This window comes from Pteronotus mesoamericanus, unplaced genomic scaffold, assembly GCF_021234165.1.
Source record: "Pteronotus mesoamericanus isolate MK-2021 breed Mesoamerican mustached bat unplaced genomic scaffold, CSHL_Meso_final scaffold_54, whole genome shotgun sequence".
In the NCBI taxonomy this organism is placed as follows: Eukaryota; Metazoa; Chordata; class Mammalia; order Chiroptera; family Mormoopidae; genus Pteronotus; species Pteronotus mesoamericanus.
This window is the reverse complement of record NW_026555321.1, coordinates 211,144-234,464: the sequence shown is the minus strand read 5'-3', so window position 1 is coordinate 234,464 and position 23,321 is coordinate 211,144. Positions and strand designations below refer to the sequence as shown.

The following is a 23,321-nucleotide window of genomic DNA, read 5'->3' as shown; positions in this document are numbered from 1 at the left end:
TTCTGTTACTCAGGTGACCACTCCATTGCGACGGTAAGTCTTGTTGGGGGAGGGGAGCGGGCTGTGTAAATGCGTCTGCAGCAGCGCGGGGCGGGGGGCGGTCCCCGAACCTCCCTTCCAGTTCTGTCATCACAGTCCGCCGTGTAGATTTCTGAGTCAGGCGCTGCCGTCCATTTATCAACCTGGCACAAAAGTTAGCCTCAGTGCAACCCTCTGGCGTGTCCATGCTCCACTTGCCAAAGGACAATTTGTATTGAGAAGCAACAGATGGACAAATCAGAACGTGCTGAGACAAACAGGACCGCCTCGCCTTTGTTAACTTCAACAACAGCTGCTGCCGGAGCGGCCTTCCAAACCAGCAGAATAGGATTTAGCGTGAGAAGAAAACGAGTCAGTCTTCAAAAGCACCTTCAAATCAACATCAGCTATACATATTTTATAAAAATAAAATAAACAAGACAAAGTGGAAACTTTTTCCTTGCAGTAGAATACTGAGAGTTAGACAATCTCCACTTTGCAACTATTACAAATTTAAAAATAGTCGATGTGCGTTGATTTGAAGTGATCAAAATTAACATCACCAGGAAGGAGCAGACAGACATCATGAGCCTCTTGACGTGACAAACTAGTTTTCCTGACTCTAATAGATAACATTAGATACATACAAACTGACAGCGATTCTACAAAATACCCAGCCTACAATCCTCAAAAATGTGATGAAAGACAAAGAAAGGTGGCAGAACGACTCCAGACTAAAGACCGATGTCCACCAAAACACGGGATCCCGAACTGGATCCTATACTAGGAAAAAGCCGCCAGAAAGGGCCCTCAATGGCACAGATGAGAGAACTGGAATGTGGATGGCAGGTTAGGAAAAGAATTGTACCAAGTTCAATTTCCTGATTTTGACTATAATTGTTAACTTAAAAAAACTGATTTTGTTGGGAAATGCACACGTATGTAATAAGGGGGGAGGGGTGCAATGTTCTCTGACTCTCCAATTGCTCAGAAAAGATACGACAGGTGGAATCTGATGCCCGGTAACTGTAGGTGACTAAGGGAAAGGTGACCACGGGGAGAGGTAACCGGGACTTCGTTTACTGAAACGACGTCGAAGATAATGAGGCCCGCTCCCTGTCCACTGGCTGCCATGCCGCCACCCACCCTACTACCCCAGTTTCTGCGTGGACTCACCATTCTTCGGAGAATCCTCAGCAGAAGCTTCTGCTCCTTCGGGTCCTCCTTGGATAGGAGTGAATCAGCGAAGTTCTCTGCATTTTCAGGAGACAGACTGTCTGGGTTTTCTCCTCCATAGAGCTGAACCAGGATGGACAGACACTTGGATGAAACTTCAAAAATTTCAGGATCCTCGATGGGAAGCTAAAAGTTAACAAAGAAGACTCCTTCAGTGCCATCCACGATGGCGTTGGCTTTCAAGAATTACAGTAAAATGCGCCTAATGGGGAAAATGTCAGCCTGTGTACAAAGTTTCAGTAATTGAATGTTTTTCCCCCCAATGTATCTTTTTCAAAAAGCCTGCGGTGACTCAAAGAGAACGAACAGCACGAAATCAGAAGAGAGTCTTGTGACAAGCAGAAGACCAACACAGGTTCTGTCTGCACATATCCAATGCATATATCCATAACGGGGGGCGGGGTGTATGAGTGTGAAAACTGTGTGAATTTCTTGAGGCATGTCCCTTATATTCTTGCTTTCTATTACTATTGTTTAGAAAAATTCACTTCCTAGAAGATATTAAAGAACACACAGAACTTGTCTGTGTCCAATTCATTATACGCTAAACCGGTGGGACAGAAAGCATGGTTTTGCATGTATGAGAAGGTATGATATGAAATAACAATCATACTAAATCATACTAAAAGCACTTTAACCTTTTTATTTTTAAAGTTTTATTTATTTGTAACGGCTTTATTGAGATATAACCCCTAGGCCACCCAGCTCACTCATCTGGCAGGTACAATTCAGTAGCAGGTGGAGAGTGGCGCAGCCGCCACAACGATCAATCCTAGAATTTTTTCATCGCCCCAAGAAGAAACCCCACAACCGTTAGCAGTCGCCTCGCTGTCATCTCCTGCGCCCCACCCCCAGCCCCGCCCAGTGCTGCTCATCAGCTGGCTCTCTGTCTCTTCGCACTTGCCTATCCTGGATGTTCCAGGTGCCGAAAATCATCCAAAATATGATCCTTGTGACCAGCTTCCTTCACTTAGCATAACGTTTTCAAAATTCATTCATGTACTTTATTTTTATTGCCAAATAATACTCCATGGTATGGATAGACCACATTTGCTTATCCACGCATGCTTTGATGGACATTTGAGTGGTTCACTTTTTTTGGCAGTAATGCTATGAACATGTGTTTCCATTTCTCTTGGGTACAGAAATGGAACTGCTGGGTCGTATGTTAAGTCCATGTTTAAACTTCTGAGGAACGGCCAGACTGTTTCCAAAGCTGCCATTCGCACCAGCAACATATGAATACCAGTTTCTCTATACGCTCCCCAACACCTGTTACTCTCTGTCTTCTTAAAAGCAGCCATCGGAGTGGAGGCACAAGTATCTCGCTGTGGTTTGGCTTTGCATTTCCCTGACAAGGCTAATGATGTTTAGTATCTTTTGTTTGTGCTTCTTGGCTATTTGAATGTCTTCTTTGGAGAACTGTTTGTTCAGAGCCTTAGCTCATTTTTCTAATGGGTCATCTTTTTGTAATCAAGTGTTTTTATATTTATATTTTAAATACAAGTCCCTTAACAGATGTGATTTTCAAAAATGTTTTTCTGTTCTGTGGGTTGTCTTCTCGCTTTTCTTTCTTTTTTTATTGATTTGAGAGGGAGGGAAGCGAAGCAGAGGGGGAGAGAGCGGGAAATATCACTTTGCTGGTCCATCTACCCATGTACTCACTGGTTGTTTCTTGCTTGTGCCCTGACTGGGGATTGAACCCACAACCTTGGCATATCTGGACGATGCTCCAGGCAACTGAGCTAGTTGGCAGGGCATATCTTCTTGCTTTCTTAATAGTGTGCTTTGAGGCACAAAATAATTTGTATTTTACTCAAGTTTCAATTTACCTACCTTATTGTTTGTGAATTTGGTGGCATACCTAAGATACCATTGCCTATTCCAAGGTCTTGAGATTTATGCTTCTTCCAGGAATGTTTAGTTTTTGCTCTTACATTTATTTTTTCTTCTAAGAATTTTATAGTTTTAGCTTTTACAGTTAGGTCTTTGATCCATTTTGAATTCATTTTTAAAGGTAGTGCAAATTAACCTCTTATTTTTAGATATGTGTAGGTTTGTATGCAGCTGCGGCTTTGGAGAGAGGCATCATGGCAGCTGAGGACATGTTTCCAACACATGGCGCTCAAATGACATGCGAAACGGGAGCTCCAATCCATGCCTTTCACCGCGCCCCAAAACTAACGCTAAATGTTTTGAGTATACAGATCGAACCTGACGCGGTGACCGCAGAACAGCCACACTCAGTGAATAAAGCACAAGTCCTCAGGGAGCCCTGAAATGCAGTCAGTTCTTTAAAAAAAAAGGAAACAAAAAAGGTTGATGCACTGAAATATAAATTTTAGACCTTCTCAGAGAAAACATAGGCAGAATCTTTTAGATCTTGGGTAATGGAAAGACTTCCTAGCTATAACTGCAAAGGAACAATGTAAAAAAGGGAAATGAACTTCATCTAAGTTTTAAAAACTCCTCTTTGAAAGACTTCCTAGTTCATACAATGCTCAATAAAAGATATTATAACCACCACCTTTATCACAGTGTTCCTTTAATGGAGACTTTGAAAAAAAGTGTTTTGTATGACCCCAAAACTACAAGGTGTTCTCTGTCCCAAGTAAATGCTTCCCCTCCACCTGCCCCAGTTTCTGGGTGATGTACATCTTGTAAGTGACTATATTTCCATTTCTGACCAGCCGCCAGGACTCTCAAGGCCAGAACCATGGCCTAACTTCTGCAATTATATTAGACTTCATATTTATACTGCAACCTCGCCCCATCTTATCTTCATTGATTTATTCATGTTTTCTACTTTACATAGGATTGCCAGGCTTGGGAAAAAAGAAACACACAAATTAAGTTTGAATTTGAGATAAACAATGAACCTTTTTTAGTGTCAGTTTGTCCATCTGCCATCTTGCACTCTTGTATTTTATATGTCAAGCCTAATTTTACTGTAAATGTTTACTGTAAACATTCTTATTAGCCAAACCCAATGTTTTGTGGGAGAAATAATAAACATGCCATATATACACACATGCAACTTGGAAATATTTCAAAGTACCTTTATATTTGCATTTTAAAAACTGTCTTAAAACAATTTAAAATCACATTTGTACTATGTTTACTTCCCTTTATTCAATCTACACAATACAATGCATTTCAAAATCTTTCTCTTCTATATTCTACTTTTAAAATATTGCCTGGTACAGTGTTTTTCCAAAATTATATGGGAACACTGTGTCAGAGAACATATTATATTAACCAAGAACAAAAACACTCACTAATACAATCTCCCCTACCTTCTTTATGCTATCTAAAAGCATCTTGCGAACACACCCCTGTGCGCTGTTAGGACGTCTTTAACAAGAATTCCCGGTAGGGCCATCAATCCTTGTCCCTCTTCATTTTAATGTCTCAGTCGCTCTTTCCCAAATCAGCTGAAGAGGCAGCAGAAACCATCATTAAGCTGATGAATGGTAGCAATTCCAGACGACATCACCCGGGGAAACACTACTGCCCACAGCCTCGGCGGCGCCCCCCCTTTACCTTGAGAAGATGCTCTACGGTCTCATTGACCCCCAAGCACATTATATTACTAAATGCAGCAAATTTAGAGGGAAGAAAATCTGCACCATCATTATTCATTTAGTGGTTAGGTCTATAAATCAGACCAGAATACTAAGGTTTAAGGGGGAAAAAAAAAATCCAAAAAACAAGTTGAAAGTCATTGGTAGGTCAAATCAGCCTTGACTTCTAGGCTGACTTGCATGACAAACTTCACGTTTTCCTGGTCAATAACTAAAGGATAGGAAAACGTAACTCATTTAAAAAATCATAACTGGTCAATACAGAAGGTTGTTGGAACAATTCTACTGAAGCAGCAAAGTTGCAGGAACCAGAGGGTAAATAAATGTCCACACTGACTGCTGAGGCACTGGGTTTTGTGTAAAAGCTTTGGCCTGCTCCTCGTCACTTCCTACCCTGTCTCTGCCTCTCCACCTTGGACCGTCAGGCGGCATCCACTGCCACTGGCTGAGGGGGGATGCAGGAGACAGCCCCCAGGAAACCACCAAAAGGCCTGCTGGGCCTCCACGGGCGCCCCTTGCCATCCATCATCCACAAAGGAGCCACCGTATTTTAAAAACTTGAATCAGATCTTACCAGTCTCCTGCTCAACACCTCCAGTGACGTCCCCCTGACTTCAGTGGACAGTCATATGCCTCACTGGGGTCCGCCAGAGCCAGCAGGGTGACTGGAGGGAAAGTGCAGTGAGAAGAGGCTGGACAGTGAGGTCAGAGCACAGCCAGGCGGCGCAGGGTCCTCAGACACTTAAGCCAGGCCTCAGGCCGTCATTCACTGCTTGACCCGCCGCTGGCTCAGATATTCTTACGGCGACACTATAGATAGTCCATGCATGAGCTTGCAGTTCAGGGGACAGGTCATGGCTAAAGACGCACGTTGGGAAATCCCCCCAGCACGGACACCAGGGAGAGCGCGGGGCCGGAGACCACTTGTGGAGAGGAGGGCCGCCGGGCCCTACGCGGGGGTGTGGCTTTGGGAAGGCTTCCCCTTAGGGCGGCTGCTCCAGCACTTCCGCCACCACCCTCCCCTGAAAGGTCAGGGATGCTTTGCTCTTTAATCAGCTTCAATATTTTCAGAGAAAAGTCCTGACATCTTTTGGGGGCCTATACTAGGCTATTTGGTCCCCTGCATGTAGAGATTGGAGAAGAGCAAGGAAGGCTCTAATGGCAGGGCTGTTCTACACACAGACTCCTGAACGCGGCCCTGCTCTCATCTCCTCCCCGGGGCCAGAGCTGCTGTGGGGCTTCAGGGTGGGAGGCCCCGCCGGCGGCCTCGGCCCTGCGTGGTCCTCCTCCGGGCGCCCTTCTGTTCTCCAGCCACAGGGTGGACTTCCAGTGCAGCGCGGACTCCTAGTTCCCCTTCCTCCTCACTGTTGGACGTCTATTCTGTTTTGAGTTCCTTCCTTTTCCTTTAAGGGCATGTTGTGAGACAGGAGTGAGCGTGCGATGGAGTGAGAAGAAGCCCTTCCTGCTCAAGATTCTCCTGACAAATCGCACGCTTGTTCTATAGGATCATTTTAATGAACTAAAAAAGTGTGAACAGAATTACGATACCATGGCCAACGGTGTGCTGACTGCTGGGGGGAGGAGGTAGAAAGGGACTAAATGGTAATTGAGAAACATACAATAAAGATGAGATTTTTTTAAAAAAAAGAATTACAATAAAAATTTATATTCATAGGTCTCACCACCCACACGCCCCTGGCACGCCTCTCCATTCGTTAGGTCATACTTCTTTCAGAATGTTCTACAGTTATCATCAGGACTTGCATTTTCCTGTTACATTTATTGTTAGCTGTTTTCTGTGGGGTGGTTTTAGTCACTTTTATGAAAGGATTTCCCCCCATTTCTATTTCTATCAGATTAACGCCAGTATTAAAAAAAAAAAAAAAAGCTATTGGTTTCTGTGTATAATATGCCACAAACTTACTGAAATTTGCTTTTTAGTTTTAACAAGTTATTTAAATCTTTTTTTCAAGTATGAAAATTTTATCAACAGCAACCATCATTTTTAGACCTAGTATTGTTTTACCTGGCAGCGTTACGTATAGCATGCTGCTCCATTCCTCAGTGGTAGCAGAAGGGATTCCTCTTGGTTTTAATGAAGTGCTGGAGTGTTTATGTTGACTATTAATCCCTAGGAAAACTTCCAACATGTCTGGAGGATTCGCTCTATCTTAAAGTTTTAAAAAATTAAGAATGGCCAGTTGAACTTTTTAGCATTGATTATTATGACCAAGTTTTTATTCTCTTATAATTTCTAAAAATTATTAAATTATACTTTTCCGGGGCTTGAACTATTCTTGAATTCCCGGATCAAACCCTGTTTGGTTATATAAGTCCTTTAACGTATGACTAGATTTTTTTTTTTTTTTTTGAAAATTTCTTACCTATTTTCCTAAGTACAAGTGACCTTCAATTGTTCTCTATTATTTTAAAGTACTTTCCAGCGTCAGTCCTCTGGCGGCTGAAGGATTTAAATAGCACCGAGGTGTCCCGTCTCTGAAACTTTGGAACTCGCATGTGAAACCACTTAGGCCTGTACTGTTTTAATGATAGATCTTATAAATGCAAAATATCACATTATGACAGTTCAGTTGGCTGATATCTTTTTTCATATTACACGGGGGTTTTTTTCCCCTTTGGTAGCAGCTAATGGAATTCTTGTATTGACCCTTCAAACTGGCAGCTCTTCTAACCGCTTGTGAAAGAAACCTTTGCAGAATTGAAAAGAGAAAAATGGTCCTTCTTTCCCTGCAGCTGCAGAAAAGCTGATTCTATTTTGTATCATGAGATCGTCCTTGAAAATGTCATCTCTAATAAAGCAGTCTTGTAAGACATCCAGAAGGCAGAGAGGGCGACCGTGCTCTGGGTAATCATCGTTTAACTTTCAAAACATAAATAATTCTCATTGGTTATCTTAGCTAACAATGTTTGCCTTGGTGACGGCACTTATACTGACACTTTTGAATGTCTACACTGTATACATACTCATAAGATTTCTTTGTTGGATCAGCAAAGCCCTCTTTTCCCCCTGCTGGTAGTGAAAACAAATTAGACCTGTGTATTCTTATTTAAATAAAGAGATCAAGAGACGTACATCATTGATAAAATTTTAACTTCTGAAGTTTGATATTTTTATCTATCTTGATACCAATTTTGGTAATTTATAATTTTCTGTAAAAGCATCTCCTTCTCTGTATTTCCAAAGTTAATGCCTCAAAGTTAATACATATTTCACATTTGAGTGGCTGCATTTCTTTTTCTCTTTCCTAATGCTATAGCCACAGAATCCAAATAAAAACAGTGAGTTATCATCTTTACCTGTCAAATAGAGCAGAAAAAAATAAATTGAGAATTAGAAGATGCCGTGCTAGTAAAGATGTAGAAAAACAAGTACATTTTCATACCTTTAATTTGAACATAAACTGCTAAAATCTTTTGGGAAGTTGTATGGTAACCAATATTTACTAAAACTTAGAAGCACCTTTTAATCTAGCCGTCTCACTATGGATACTTATCTAACCAAAGGAAATGCAGAAGTAGATAAAATCAAAGATGTCTAGTGTGTCATGCTTATAATAGGAAATAAGTGGGAACAGTCTGAATGGCCACCCATAAGAAAATGTTTGAATTGAATAAATAACAGGACATTGATACTACAAAATACTATGCAGCTGTTAAAGAGAATAAAATCAATATGTAAGTATTGACTTGGAAAGAAGTCCATAATATTCAGATAACTAAGTTTCAAAATACACACACGACGGTCCTATTTTTAGCAATGAAGGCAACAACAATAAAAAGGAAATCAATGATACACATGCATGTGATTATAAGCAAAGTGAACAGAACGCAAGGACATGCCGAAAGTAACAGTGGTACACAGGGGTAGGGCTTCGATAAGGGGAGGGGAAGACTTTAGTTTTACTTTCATTACTTGTTGTTTCAATTCTTTTTTTAAAAAGATTTTCTTTATTTTTAGAGAGAGGGGAAGGGAGGGAGAGAGAGAGGGAGAGAAACATCGGTGTGTGGCTGCCTCTTGAGCGCTCCCTACTGAGAACCTGGCCCACAACCCAAGCATGTGCCCTGACTGGGAATCAAACTAGCGAGCCTTTGGTTCGCAGGCCGGCACTCAGTCCAGTGAGCCACCCCAGCCAGGGCTGTTTGAATTTTCATAATGCTCTTCTGGCTTTTTTTTTTTTTTTTTTTTTGTAATTCCAATATACGAAATAAATCTGCCTTCCTTCCCCTAAAATTTTTTAAAAGGGGAATTTCCTGGGCACCCGCTGGAGTAACCCCCACGTACTGACAGAGGTCAAGTGCAAGACCTGCTATAATCAATGACAGCGGCTGGAGGAGGGTGACGGGCTAGCGCCACCTTATTAACCCCAATAACAGACGGTCATGATTTCTTATGACAGGCAATGAACAAAGAAACTTGGGAATGTTAATCTTTGGTTATAAGACTAAAAAATGTACTACAGAGTTACACAGGTTAGAATTCTTAAAATTACTGTTGACTGAATCTAGAATATTGAAAAAATACATGAAGCCCTCCCCAAAATAAAATGCTCCCTTTCTGAAGACCTCATATCTAAAATAATATAGGTTTGAGGTAGAGAATTATACCCTACAGGGAAAAGAATAAGAGATAATACATTTATTCCTAAAAATGGTTATTCCCATTAAAAGAATGGATATTTAAAATAAAATTGCAAGGCTACTGAAATTTTAAAACCACTTTATAACAGTAAAAACGTATCATACCATGCAATTTTTACAATGCAAAGAAGAAAATTATCTAAAATTGGTTAAACATAGTTATTAGGTCTTTATTATCTAGACATTTAGCATAAATTCCAACGGGTTGCCTTAGCTTTATTAACTAATGGTCCATTTATTCAGAGATACTGATCCAGAGTTAAAATTAAAACGAGGCTGTTTGTCTAAAGTCTTACTCTGCAGAGTGCCGTTGCCCAAGTCCCCCTTCCCGGGAGCTCGGCCTGCGCGCCTTCTGACGTGCGGGCGCCGCGGCAGGAGACTCAGCCATGGGAGCTGAAGCGGCTGTTTTCCCACCGACGGAGCCGTCAGGGCAACTGATCTCAGAGCTGCAGTGAAACTGTTGGGAATACCCCTGGGTACATTATTTCAGCACATTAATGAGGCTGTTCACAAAGCGAGTTTATTACAATGAGATAGATGTTTATTAGATTGGTAATATGATTATAGAACATACTGTATGGGAAGGGCCTCAGGGAGCTGTAGACGGGATAACTTTGCAGGCATTAAACAAAACAAAAAAGCCAAACATCATTACCAAAACTGCTAACTTCACTGTATCCCAGTATGGGTAAATATCCACACTATTAAATATCCATGTTATTGTTCTGCTTCAAAAAAATGCACAGGCATGCTTTCTGATTTTCCATGAAAATAAAAGACTTTTGTTGGGGGAGGGGTGGCAGAAATAAAACAGAACATTCAGGAAGTCTAGTGTTCATCCTAACTATATCCCACTTCTAAAGATGGCTAGGAATTGTATTTCAAGACTGCAGCCAATAATGGGTTTTCACTGCACACTGTTGTACTGCTGAGACCACCACCATCAGTAATGATACAACAAAGAGATAAAAGCAAACGTGGGGGGGGGCGGCGGGGGCGGCAGGCAGATTTGCAAGGTGCCAAGTGCTATGCTAAGAGTTTTTCATGCATTGCTCCCTTAGTTCTCCCAACAACCCTGTGAGGTTTACAATATTTTTCTTTTCTGGATGTAGAAATGGAAACTTACTAACTTGCCCATGGTCATTCACCTGGTAACCAATGAAAGCCACCTCAACCACGGTTAGATGAACGGGTTGTTCAGAGATGACCCACTGAATCATGGAAACGCCACTGTGTCTTGCCAAACAGCCTCACGTGAAATGTCAAATCAATCATTAGACAACACTATTTTGTTTTCATTTTTCTGAAATGTCTCTCTTTGATGCTGCTGACCTGTAAGTGCACAGCTCCGTGATGTGACGCTATCACCCCCGCGGACGTTGAGTCAAGCGGGAGACTCACTGTAACCAAGGACAACGCCCGAAAAGATGTGAAGGACTACCGCTGCCTTCAACAGCTTCTCCACAGTTTAAAAATCCGGCAGGGACTACTACTCGGCCGTCAAAAAGAAGAAAACTTTACCATTTGTGACAGTATGGATGGACCTAGAGAACATTATGCATTAAGCAAAATAAGCCAATCAGAGAAAGACAAATACCATATGATTTCACTCATACTCAGAGTCTGATGAACAAACTGAACAGGGAAAATGGGGATGGACTCATAGATGGAGAGCTGGTGGGGGGTGGGGGCGGGTAGAGGATGGAGGGACTGAGCAAAAAGGAGAAAGTCACGACCACACTGCTGGTCCTGCCCATGGCCGACAGTGTGGGGATTGCTGCGGGGAGGGGGTATAAAAGGACTGAATGGTAGTGGAAAAAAATACAATAAAGATTAAATTTTTTTAAAGTAAAAAAATAAAAAATGGCATAGCTTTCGTGAGGCCGGGGTATTAAAGAACAGCATTGACAACATAAAATGCAATCAGTGTGACTTTGAAGGAGGGAGAAAATAATGCGTATATAGGCCTGGCAAGTTACCTGCTACCTACAACATCTCAGCTATCATTGGGGTTCTCATCCCCCCAAAATAACATGTCTTAAGTCTGTTTCTCTCTGATGAACCCATTGAGAAAAGGTGCCTTTTGTCAAGGAAAACAGTCCTAAAACTGCTACTTTCCCTGTAAACCTTAGGAAAAAGGTCAGCATCTCTCTCCTGCTTTGTGGCCACCTCTCACCTCCATTTCTGTGATATGAAAAGAAATCACTGTCATTTTGTCCCCTTTTGTTTAATCTTATTTGGAAGACATCAGATTAAGTCAAAGAGATGGCATTTTCGTAAGGTCTTCTTTGCTATTGTTTCCTAGGACACAAACGACATCCAAACATTTAAAGATTATGGTGCCAATAATAAATATAACCCACTGTATTCAAAGAAATGGTATTTCCATAAGATCTGCAGGTGCAACTCCCACTTATCTAATAATTACATGGCAAAGGATAAATAGAGCCAATGAAATAAAATTTTAGTAGTACTTGATGTTTGAAATCCTTTACAAATATGCCGACACACAGATGTCAACCGTAGTTCTTATAATGATCCTGGATAAATCAAATATCTAAACATTAAAACAAAAACATGCAAATCAGAAAAGTAACAGAAGAAAAAGAAAAGATGGGTGAATATAATCCTGGAATGGGAAGGCCTTTTAAAACATGACATAAAACTCAAAAGTCATGAAGGAAAACACTATATACAACTACTAAGTAAAAACTTTGTTTATAGCTAAAGACCCAATAAAAAATACAAAGAGAAAACAAAGAAAATGTATTTATGACAAAAGGACACACTTCTTACTATACAAAGAACTCTTAAAAATCAATAGAAAGGATAAACGAGGTAGAAAATAGGTGGATTACATTAAAGCAACTGTAGAAAAAGACACAAATGGCTAATCAATCCACAAAAGATGCTAAAAGTCACTCACAATAAAATAAATACAAAACATCAAAGATGTACAAGGACTCATGTATCAGAATGGCAAAAATGTTACAATTTCAAAAAACTATTAGCTACACTCCAGGGAAACAGGCTTCTCTTTAAGGTGAGAATGACAAGGGGTACTCTACCATTCTGAGGGGGCAATTTGGCAACATAAAGCAAAATTAACAATTTACAAGCCTTTTATTTAGCCTATTAGACAAGATTCTCCAGCGAACAGGGCCAATAGGAGATACGTGGAAAAGAATTTGTTAAGAAGGACTGGATCGCCTGATTATGGAGGCCGAGAGGTTGCCCAATGTGCCACTTGCAAGCTGGCGGCGCAGGTGCAACCAAACCCAGATCAAGGGAGCCCACGGGTGAAGGCCTACTTTGAGCCTAAAGACCCGAGGACTGGGCTCTCAAGGGCAGGAGCAGAGGGCCCAACACAGGCACAGAGTGAATCCGCCCTTCCTCAGCCTTTTGGTTCTATTTGGTTCCCCCAGTGGACTGTGTGATGCCCGCCCATGTTGGCCAGAACCGATTTTCTAGACTTAGTCTGATTTAAAGGCTAATCTCTTCCAGAAACGCCCTCATGGGCACGGCCAGGAACGATGTTTCACCAGCCACCTGGGCACCCCTCAGCCTAGTCGAGCTGACACACAAAATTAAGCATCGCGCCTAACAACTCTATTGCTAGGAATTCATTCTACGATTATGTGAGCATAAGTAATCAGCTATAGCTAACAAAGATTTTTAGTGTAGCTCTATTTGTCAGAAAAACTACCCCTCCACATGGAATGTCCATTAATAGGGGAGCTAACTGACTTGATTAGGGTATAGTCATAGAGTGTACTCATCAAGAATAGTTAGTTATATTTGTATGTGCTGAAATGAAAATTTCGCTCAAATACATTGAGAAAGGGGATGAAACCAAGTTAGAGATTAGTATATATATTATGGTCACATTGTATTAAAAAAGAGGCATATATACATATTCATTTATACACATATATGTATTTATGCATATATGGATATAAATAATAAAAGCATACTTTTTTCCCTGGGGTCCTAGACATGGAGGAAGATGTGTACTTTTTATTTTTTTAACCCTTCAGAAGAGTTTGAATTACTTTTAATGTGTATATATAATGTGTATGATTTAAAAAAAGACACTGGCACACAGAAGCTCTTTGTCAAACATCCAAAATACTTGGAGAAAAATGTAAAGGATTATAAATCATGCAGAAACATGAAAAACTCAGAAGGGAGCTATTCTGTGTATATATCAGGATGGACAACTAATTTTTCTTCATTTTACCTTTTGATACTATGTACGCAAAGCCCAAGCATGAAAATGTATTACTTCATCATTGTTTTACTGTCAGCATTTTATATTGCCCAGGGTTAATGGTCCAAGTGTTTTAGTTTGAATTGATTTTTAAACAATAATCTATGGGAAAATGGATTTTAGTTCTTAAATAGTCAATTTATTTTTCTCCAGTAATAAATTAAGGGAAAACGGTTGCTGGGTTAAACACTGAATTTTCTGTATCTGCAGTGTTTCTGTATGACGGATTTTGTAATTATCTTGGTCTCTGCGTTCCAAACAGCTTTGAGGTGTCATTTACATAAAATGTGAATTTTCTATTTTCGCTTAAAGTGCATCTTTAATTATGAGCTAAACCCTAATTATAAAAAAACTTATGTATTTAAAATTTTACCCTTCAATTCAAAGTGACAAAAAGAAAGATAGGAATAGCTTAACCAAACAATTTATACCTAAACTTCCTTCTCTATAAAATGAATGGGTTCTCTCGGCTGCATCTGAAAGTGTTCGGCCCAACAGGCAGGCCCCTGACGGTAGAATGGTCCCAGGGAAGGAAATCTACATGCCGAGCCCTCAGCAGTGCCTGGCTGTCGTCCCTGAAGACGGCTCAGTCCCAAACACAGACAGGAGCTCCAGAATCTTAACTACTAATGACCCTCGGGAATCAGTCAAAACGAAAATAAAAATACCTCTGAGGACACACACACACACACTTCCAATCCAAAATCATGACACACTAATGCCTGAGAAGTATGCTGATAAGGTCAGATCAATCAAGATTGCTGCTTCTTTTTTTCACCAGATCATGTATGCATGATCCCAAATAAGTCAAAAATCGCTAAATAAAATTCTATGTGAGAATAAATTGTAACTTTCCACAAAAAACGAGTACAATTACTTTTGGGCCCAAGCGATAGGTAATTTAAAAGCAGGAAAACAGAACTGCAGACAACCAATATTCCTTAAGAATATTTTTGGTTGACAGTTTTTAAAAACACCGTACCATTTCAAACTGACTTTTCATGATCTCGAGTACATTTTTTTAAATTTTTATTTACTTTTAGAGGGGTGGGGGAGAAAGAGAGGGAGACTGAACCTGCAACCTGGGCACACACCCTGACCGGGAATCAAACCGGCAACCCTTCACTTTGCAGGATGACGCCCAACCGACCGAGCCACACTGGTCAAGGCTCTTGAGTGAATTTTAAATTGACAGCACTTGCAGCGGCCAGCAGAGACCGTCTAGTCCAACCACTAGGAAAAAGTCATTTTTAACTCCTGATGAATCTTTCAAACCAAGTGGATGAAAAGGTGCCCTCATGCACTGTGCCAAGCAGCTGCGTTGGGCCATCGGATAAGGACATGTTAGGGGCCACCTGCTCCAAATAGCCTGCCTGGGAAGGGGGACCGGGCAGCCATGCTCTTTGACCATAATCAGAGGCCAGGTGCAGGGGCTGCTGTGGGTGATGTGTCCCCTGCAGCAGAGGGACACCATCCAGTTCCCTCAGGAACAGCATCAAGAATTAATTAGAACTGGCAATCGTCACAAGTAATATAACTCCAAAAACCCCACATCTAGTTTTTTCTAAAGAAACTGCTATTCTTATCATTTCATGGATGCAGCACAGGTCCCAAGACATGGAGCTTACTGAGTCTGAAAGTAGAAGAGTCACATTTTAAAGTTCAACGTCAAGTTTTATGTTCTGTTGAGTCATATCTACCTGCTTATTTTGGAAGACCAAAATGTCGTTTATGATAGCATGACAGTGCCAATTTATTGCCACAGGAAGTCCAACCAAATTGTTCTTAGTTTCCACTCAACAGAACAGTATGTTGACCTTTACTGGTGGAATTAACAAGTCAATTCTGTTGACAGCAGCTCCTGGGACAACCCTGGAGCTGCAGAGCCGGTGCATATTGATCAAGTTTTCCCACTGTGCCTCTGGGGGAGAAGGGGAAGGGCTGTGTGCTTCTGAGTCATCCAAGGAGCCTGGAGTTACCTATCTGACTTGATGCCGGGATTTCAAATCTCAGGTTTAGGGAAAAAAATGTACTGTTCACAAAAAATGAGGTGCATGAAGCTAAAATTATGTTCCAGATACTTCTCTCCACCTGATGGTGAGAATGTCCGATATCTTCAGAAGAAAAAGAGCCAACAGTGAGCTTTGCTTCCACGCTTACGCACTACACTCTGGGCAAAGAGACTCCTTGGTCCCCATTGAAGCAAATGCCTCTGAAGTCGGCATCTGCATGTTGTTGAGTGACAAACGTCCTCAACTTGGGGGGTAGTGAAGAGCTGGGATCACTGTTCATTTGTCTACTTTTTTCAAGATAAAAATATCTATTGCGTATTCTGAAATTCATGTTTATTGTAACAATAACGAAAAAAAAAAGAGTGGGAGGGGACAGCACAGGAAGCCATTTATTTTTAAATAAAAACAAAATATTGAGAAATACCCGGTTAAGCCCTTGGTATAAATCACTCCACTGTCACTTCTTTTGTACACTTTCTATCAACATATGTGGAGCATGACATAAATCAGCTCATACTGTAATTTAGTTTTGTATAGACAAGATTTATAACATACTAGAGTTTGGCACTTAGTGTATCTTATTCATGCACACCACAAATATTTATTGAGCGCTTTGTGATGGTCGGCCTGGCTGCTGGGGACATGAACTCCAAGTGCCACAGCCTTGGGGAACAAGATAACCTTCAAGATAACTCTGGGTGAGGACGAGGGGAGGGGGGACTGGACTCAATCCAGGGATAAGAACTGAGACTTTGATACTAAAAGGGGAAGAGGGTGGCACCTGGGAGCCAGATTTCTTCCTATCGTTAAGTCTTGAATTTTTTATCTTCATTTTAAAATAACTTTGGAATTAAGAGTGTTGCAACAAGCAGTAAAAACATTCACCACTCTTCCCTAAATAGTAACATCTTCTAGAATCACAGTATAGTCACTGAGAAGAAATAGACATTGAGACATTATTATTAACTACTCTATAGACCTTACTCAAATTTTTAAAGTCTTTTTACTAATGTCCTTTTCTGGCCCAGGATCCAATCAAGGACCCATGCAGGATGTCGCTGTTCCCCCTCCATCGTCCCCTCCAATTTGGGATTGCCCACCTAGCTTTCCTTTGATTTCAATGATCCAGACGCTTGAAGAGTACCAGCCAGTTAGGAGGCAGAACACCTCCGTTTGTGCGGTGTTTCCTCATGATTAAAGCAAGGTTAATCCCTTTTGCCAGAACACCACGAAGGTGACGATTTACCCTTCTAAGTGCATCATACCAGTAGGTACAGGGTATAAATATATCTCATCACTGGTGATATTAACATGGATCACCTGGTTAGGGTGTGACTGATCTGTTTTCTCCACTATGAAAATCATGATTTTTGTCTTTTGCAAAGTGAAGAGGTATTGTAATTTTAGATTCTGTTTCTGTCTCTCATTATACTTTTACCCACTAATTTTAGCATCCATTGACGATGCGCCAGATTCACCTGACTTAGAGCAATAAAGTGACCTTGGTTAAATTTAATTACAATAAGATTTATACTTAGTAAAAAAAGACTACATACTTTTTTCACAATCCGTCCCTGACGGTTTTTCCAGCGTGTTCCTTGTCACCACCCAGGCGCACCCTGAGCTCCAGTCCCACCTCTGCCACCAGAGCCCAAGGCCACCCCCAGCCTTTCATGCTGACGAGCGTGACCGCTCTCTGCGATACACAGCCTTCCAGCCCTCCTCCACCCTACCCCCGCCCCGCCATCTCTGCTTAACACACTGTCATCCAGTCTTTAAACAATATTCAAAAAGCCCAGAGGGTTCTAAGGCGACAGAGAAGGAAAGTCCAGGATTCTGTCTCCTCACCCAGACGACAACCTCACCGGCAGAATCTGGCTGATATAACTGGAACTCTGGGGTCTACTGAAGGCTTACAACGGGCAGAGGAAGGCTTGGATAGTAACGTGCAGTTAATTTTGGTCTATTTCAGCTCTCAGCACAGTAGTAGCTAGCTACCCATCCCCCACCCAGTATGGTAGGCAGCGATGCACACATTCCAGGAGCAGCTTTCAAAAACCTTGCAGGAGCCAGGCTGGGCAAAAAGGACCCTGTCAGCCAACTGTCAGGAACCTATTCTCTGATCACTGAGGGCTGATCCTGATCACAGAGGTGCAGAAAAGAGCAGGCAGCCACTATTGTTGCAAGCCCCTCCCTTTCCAAATGAAGTAACTTCTGGATTTACAGGAATAGTATCCCCCACCCCCCAACCTCATTTTTCTGTTTTTCCCTTTTTGAGAGCCAGGCATTAGAGATGAGGATATTAATAAAAAGCAGTGGCATATGCAAGGAAAGTTACAAAGTAATCACACAAGCTCAAGGCAAGGCAAAGGCTCAGAAAAGACCTGAGAAGACCTGAAGTTTACACCACAGGATCCTCCGCATAGAGACAGAATACAAGAATCAAAACAAAAAAAAAACAATGAACTAGAAAGAAAAAACAGCAAACCTCAGGGAAGGGGGAGAATCTGATTTCCAAAGCTAACACATTAGAGTCAAACGTCCACTTTTCAACCAAAAAAAACAAAAAACAAAAAACTTTACAAACCAAGATGTACAAAGAAACAGGTTAGCATGGTCCATTCAAAGGAAAACAGCAAATCAACAGAAACTGTCCCTGAAAAAAACCTAATGGCAATCTACTAGACAAAGACTTTAAAGCAACTATGTTAAAGATGCTCTAACAGACCCAGAAGAGGTTGTGGAGAGAGTCAAGAAACAGTATGTGGACAAAATGGAGGACTCAGACTTCAAAACTGACCATAAAATGACAGTAATTAAGCCAGCGTAGTGGTGCTAACATGAAGACCGACATGCAGACCAATAAAACAGAAATCAACCCTCACATATATCTGGTCAGATTATCTTTTCAAAGATTTTATTTATTTATTTATTTTTAGAGAGGGGGAAGGGAGGGAGAAAGAAAGGGAGAGAAACATCAACATGAGAACTATTGATCAACTGCCTCCCGTATGCGCCTTGACTGGGACCAAACTGATATATATCCACGTTCAAAGGAATGAAGTTGGACCCTTACGTAACATTGTATACAAAAATTAACTCAATTAATACTTAAAACTATAAAGTTCTTAGAAGAAACATAGAATAAAATGTTCATGACATTGGATTTGGCAATAATTTCTTGGATATGACACCAAAGGGGAAAATTCAATATTGTCAGTTGTCTTTGCTCAGTAAAACTGGATTACATAAGGTAGAAATGGGGACTTGAAAACTTCCAATAATTATAGAAGTGATACATATTCAAATTATAAAGTCTGAAATACACATACGGTAAAGATAATAAAAATCACATGTACTTCTACCACCCAGAGTTAACCAGGCAGGCATTTCTGTGTATGTCTGTCCTCTGCTAAGGGCGTAATATGTCCACTTAAAAAATGGGCAGAAGACCTAAAGAGATGCTTTTCCAAAGACAGACAGGTGGCCAACAGACATATGAAGAGATGCTCAGCATCGCTCATTGTAAGAGCAAGGCAAATCAAAACCACAACGAGAAACTGCCTCACACCTGTTAAAATGGCTATTATCAATAAGACATGTTACATTAACCTCATACTATAACAAATGCATATTCTGGTATTTTATTTGACCTTATGTTATAAATTTCCCATGATGTTAAATATGCTTGGGAAACATATTTAATAGCATCACAGAATTCTACCCTAAGAATGGAATTTCATTAACTTCCAACTGAACAATATATAGGTATTTGATATTGAAAAAAATGTAGTGAGAATATGTTTACGCAATTCATTCAGTATTTCTGTGTCCTATGCATAAATTTCTAAAAGAGGAATGACTATATCTAAGGATGTATACAATTGTAAGACTTGATACACGCTAAAATTATCTACCAATTTATATCCCCAAAAGCAGCTTACAACTTTGAAGCCTGTATTGTATTTTTAAAAATTAATTTTCCTTTATTACTGTGTGTGTGGCACATGCTGTTGAGGCGGCTCTGACACCTGGTAGCCTTACAAATGAGTGACGTCCGCCCTGTCCTGTCCCCAACATGCTGCTCGGCTCCTGCAGACTCATGCCTGTAGCTTCTCTTATGAAGCCAGCCATCTCATGTTTGGGCTTCCTCTTTTCCTGCTGCCTTCTGTTTATCCCAGCATCACTGTCTTTTCCAAAGAACCCTGCCTTCTCATGATGTGCCCAAAGGAGGACAGCGTCAGTTCTGTCATTTTTGTCTACAGCGATGTTTCTGGCTTAATTTGGTCTAGGACCCATGTGTCTGTCTTCCTGGCTGTCCAGGGCATCTGGAGTACTCTCCTCTCCTCCAGAGCCCTATTTCAAATTTTTTTTCTTTTCCTCTATTAGCTTCTTTCACTGCCCAACTTTCACATCCCTAAAATTTGGGAAATATTTTGAAATTACTACTGAGCTTAAGCGTTCGGTGAAATCCACGGTGGTCATTTGTATTTTTGTTGATGTGAGTGGCCTCCACAAGTCCTTTGCCCATTTTTCTCTTGGGATATCTATTTCTAAATGTTTATGTAACCTCTTTCTATACATCGCTTCCTTACAGATACTATGTCTCACTGACAAACAACACAAGAGGAGGAAGAGTTTTAAGGAGGTGATGATGAGTTTGTTTGAACTCTATTCAGTCTGGGGTGTTTATGGTACATCCAGGAGACAGATGGGCAGTGCCTAATCAAAAAGAGCGGTATCCCTATTAAATGGGGTGTGACTCTTTCGAGCAGCTGCTTAGTGCAGAACAAATAAGGCGCCCACTCTCTTGGGTTTGACGTGCAAACGGACCGCTTGGTACTCCTGGGCTCCATCGCCATAAACCCTAACCACCGGGAAGCACTGTCTGTATTTCACACCACTGGCTGTGAAGGCAGCAGGCGAGAGAAAGAACAGACACATCCAAGTCCATTACTACATTAAAAAAAAAATCTGTTCAGTTATTTCTCGAGAGGAGGAAATTAAAAAATGAAAAGAAAAAAATGGGTTTTTTCCAATACCATGTGGCCCACAATGTATTTGTAAGTTGGCACAGTGATCTCGGAAATGTGAGCTGATAAAAGTAGCGTGTCGGCATGGGCTCCAATGTTCTTACTGGCAGACTCACTCACTGTTCAGAAGCCGGCTCCGCCCCCCAGGCATGGAGCCCAGGAAGGGGCTCCCATGCTGATGCTAGTGAGGGCCGCGGTCCTAACCCGCTACACAGGGACATCTTTTCAAGGTCATGAAAGGCGTGGTTACTATGAAATGTACAAAGCAGGCGAAATATTGGCATCACTTAAATAGAAGAAAGAAAAATTGAAAAAAAAAATCTTATAAATTTGAAAACACCTATTTTAACTGAGGCAGCAGGAGGCTGTGGCATCATTTCTTAGAGGAACTATCTCCTCCAAAACTTATCTGGGCTATTGGGCCTGCCTTCCCATTTTCTCCTGTTAAGGAATAAAATATTTAGGTCAAACAATTACCTCGCTTTATCTTTTCTCCAGGAGACATAGTCAACTTGGTATCACTTTCATTTGTCACATCTTTTTCCGTGCTTTCCAACTGAGGGTTCAAAGATCCCCCTGAAATTGTGCATTGTGTGCAGAATTTTGCGCATAAGTGATTCTAGGCCTTTTTCTGGGAGGGTCTAAGAGCATGAGATTCTCAAAGCAGCTCATACTCAGAACAGACTGAGAATCACTGCCTCACGCCTACATTTCACTGTGATTCTCTGACGGAGGAGAGCATAAATATAGGTCATAAATTATGGGTTGACAGGTTTCATCTCCTAAGGATAAGTATGTTTATTTTCATTTCTGGGAAGAACCTCAAAAGCTAACAAGTTCATCCACCTGCCTTCAGGCAAAATGTTTCCAAAATTATCCGAGTCAGATGAAAATGGAAAGTCGGTTTGCTTTTCCCTGTGAGAATGAGTTCCAGCAACTCACTCTGTAACCTATTACATTTTTTAACAACCGCTGTAGAATCGACCTTCGGCCTGTGCGCGCTCTAGTTCAGGTCCTCCGTAGCCATATGATGATTTTTTTCACTCAATACACAGCTATTGATGTGTTAATCTTTTCCAGAGGAGATACATCACAAAGTTCTTGTTGCAGGCCATTTTTAAACCTATGGCTCTAGCGACGAATGTGTAGGTCCACGACCCAGATCACACACGTTAGGCAGACATCGGGCCAATATACTGGAATCGAAGTGTGATCGAGTTACTAACAGCATGCGTCCAGAGTCCCAAAAAGCTGGGGGAAACTCTCAGGTAACACACCGCGGGAAGACGGGGCCCTCCTGCTGTTTCTGGTCAGACCTGTGGGTGTGATGGCATTTGGTGGGAATCTGACCTAACTTGGGGCCCAGACGCGTGGCCCCTCAGCAACCCTCACCCTGGCCTGGCCTGTGATCAGTCCTGTCACCTTTTCTGACAGACGCAGTGCACGCCAGGTTTCCCACGTGCATGGGTGCCCCAAGTCCCCCGTGTCCCCAACAGCTCTCTCTGAACAAGGGCTGGACACCCCATGCCGCCCCCCAACAGTGGCCCTCTGCTTCCCTGCGCTCCTGCCCGCTGACGAGGACCCTCCTGTGCCCACAGGGGTGGCTTCCTGCTGCTCCAGGGACAGTGGGCCAGCTCTGGCCTGAGAAACACCGCAGAGCTGCCCATGGCCCTGTGGGCCGCGGTCAGGCCTTCTCCAAGGAGGCGGGCCTGCAGTCTCAGGGGAGGGGTCTCCTCTCAAGTTCGTCCTTCCTCAAATGTGTCCCCTCTCCAGTTTGAGGGTCCTCTCCTCCTCAGCTTTATTGTACCTTACATAGTTCTTTTAAAATCTTATAGTTATTCTCCTATCATTGCTTAATAATTCCCTATATTGAAATTCTCCTTGAAGTCACTGTGCGGTCGGTCTTCTGATGGGGCGCAGACTGAGAGTCACGTCTGATTCTTTGATTGTGCTCATGGATAGTACCTGCTCCCAGTGCACCTCTGACTGTAATTTTCCTTCCAGTTAAATTGTATTACGGTTAAAGAATTCCTATTCATTAGAATTTATTGATATTGTTTTAACATAACACGGTTAACTTTTTAAAAATGTTTCCAGAAAACTGAAAAGAAGGTGCAGTCTCTATTTTCAGCGTACAGAGATGGATATATTTCTACTAGATCAATCTTATTAAAGCTTTCATATCTTCTATAAGGCAGTCAACAAACTTTTTCTATAAGAGCCAGACAGTAAACAATGAGGCTCGTGGGCTGTAAGGTTTCTGTTGTAACTCAACTCAACCACTGAGATGCAAAAGCAGCCATAGGCAATGTGTAAACAAACTGCCTGTGTGTCTGTGTTCAATAAAACATTACTTACAAAAATAGGCAGTGGGCCAGAGTTTAATCCACAGGCTCTAGACTTCGACTCCTGCTCTACATTATTATTTTTATCCACTTGGTCCGTCAAACAAGAAAGATATGTCAAGTCTCTCAATACTACTGTGTTGTTGTTGTTGTTGTTGTTGTTG

General features: G+C 41.5%; 1 protein-coding gene across 1 annotated transcript in view; it reads right to left on the bottom strand.

Annotated features, from left to right (window-relative positions):
* Window positions 1–200: 200 nt before the first annotated feature.
* ULK4 (unc-51 like kinase 4) overlaps window positions 201–23,321 on the bottom strand; it is a 233,621-nt gene continuing 210,500 nt past the window's right edge. The window contains exons 35-36 of the mRNA XM_054595876.1: window positions 1,195–1,380; window positions 201–347 (exon numbers count right to left, since the gene is read on the bottom strand). Coding sequence (XP_054451851.1) covers window positions 201–347; window positions 1,195–1,380 — 333 coding nt within the window. The remainder of the gene's footprint in view (window positions 348–1,194; window positions 1,381–23,321) is intronic.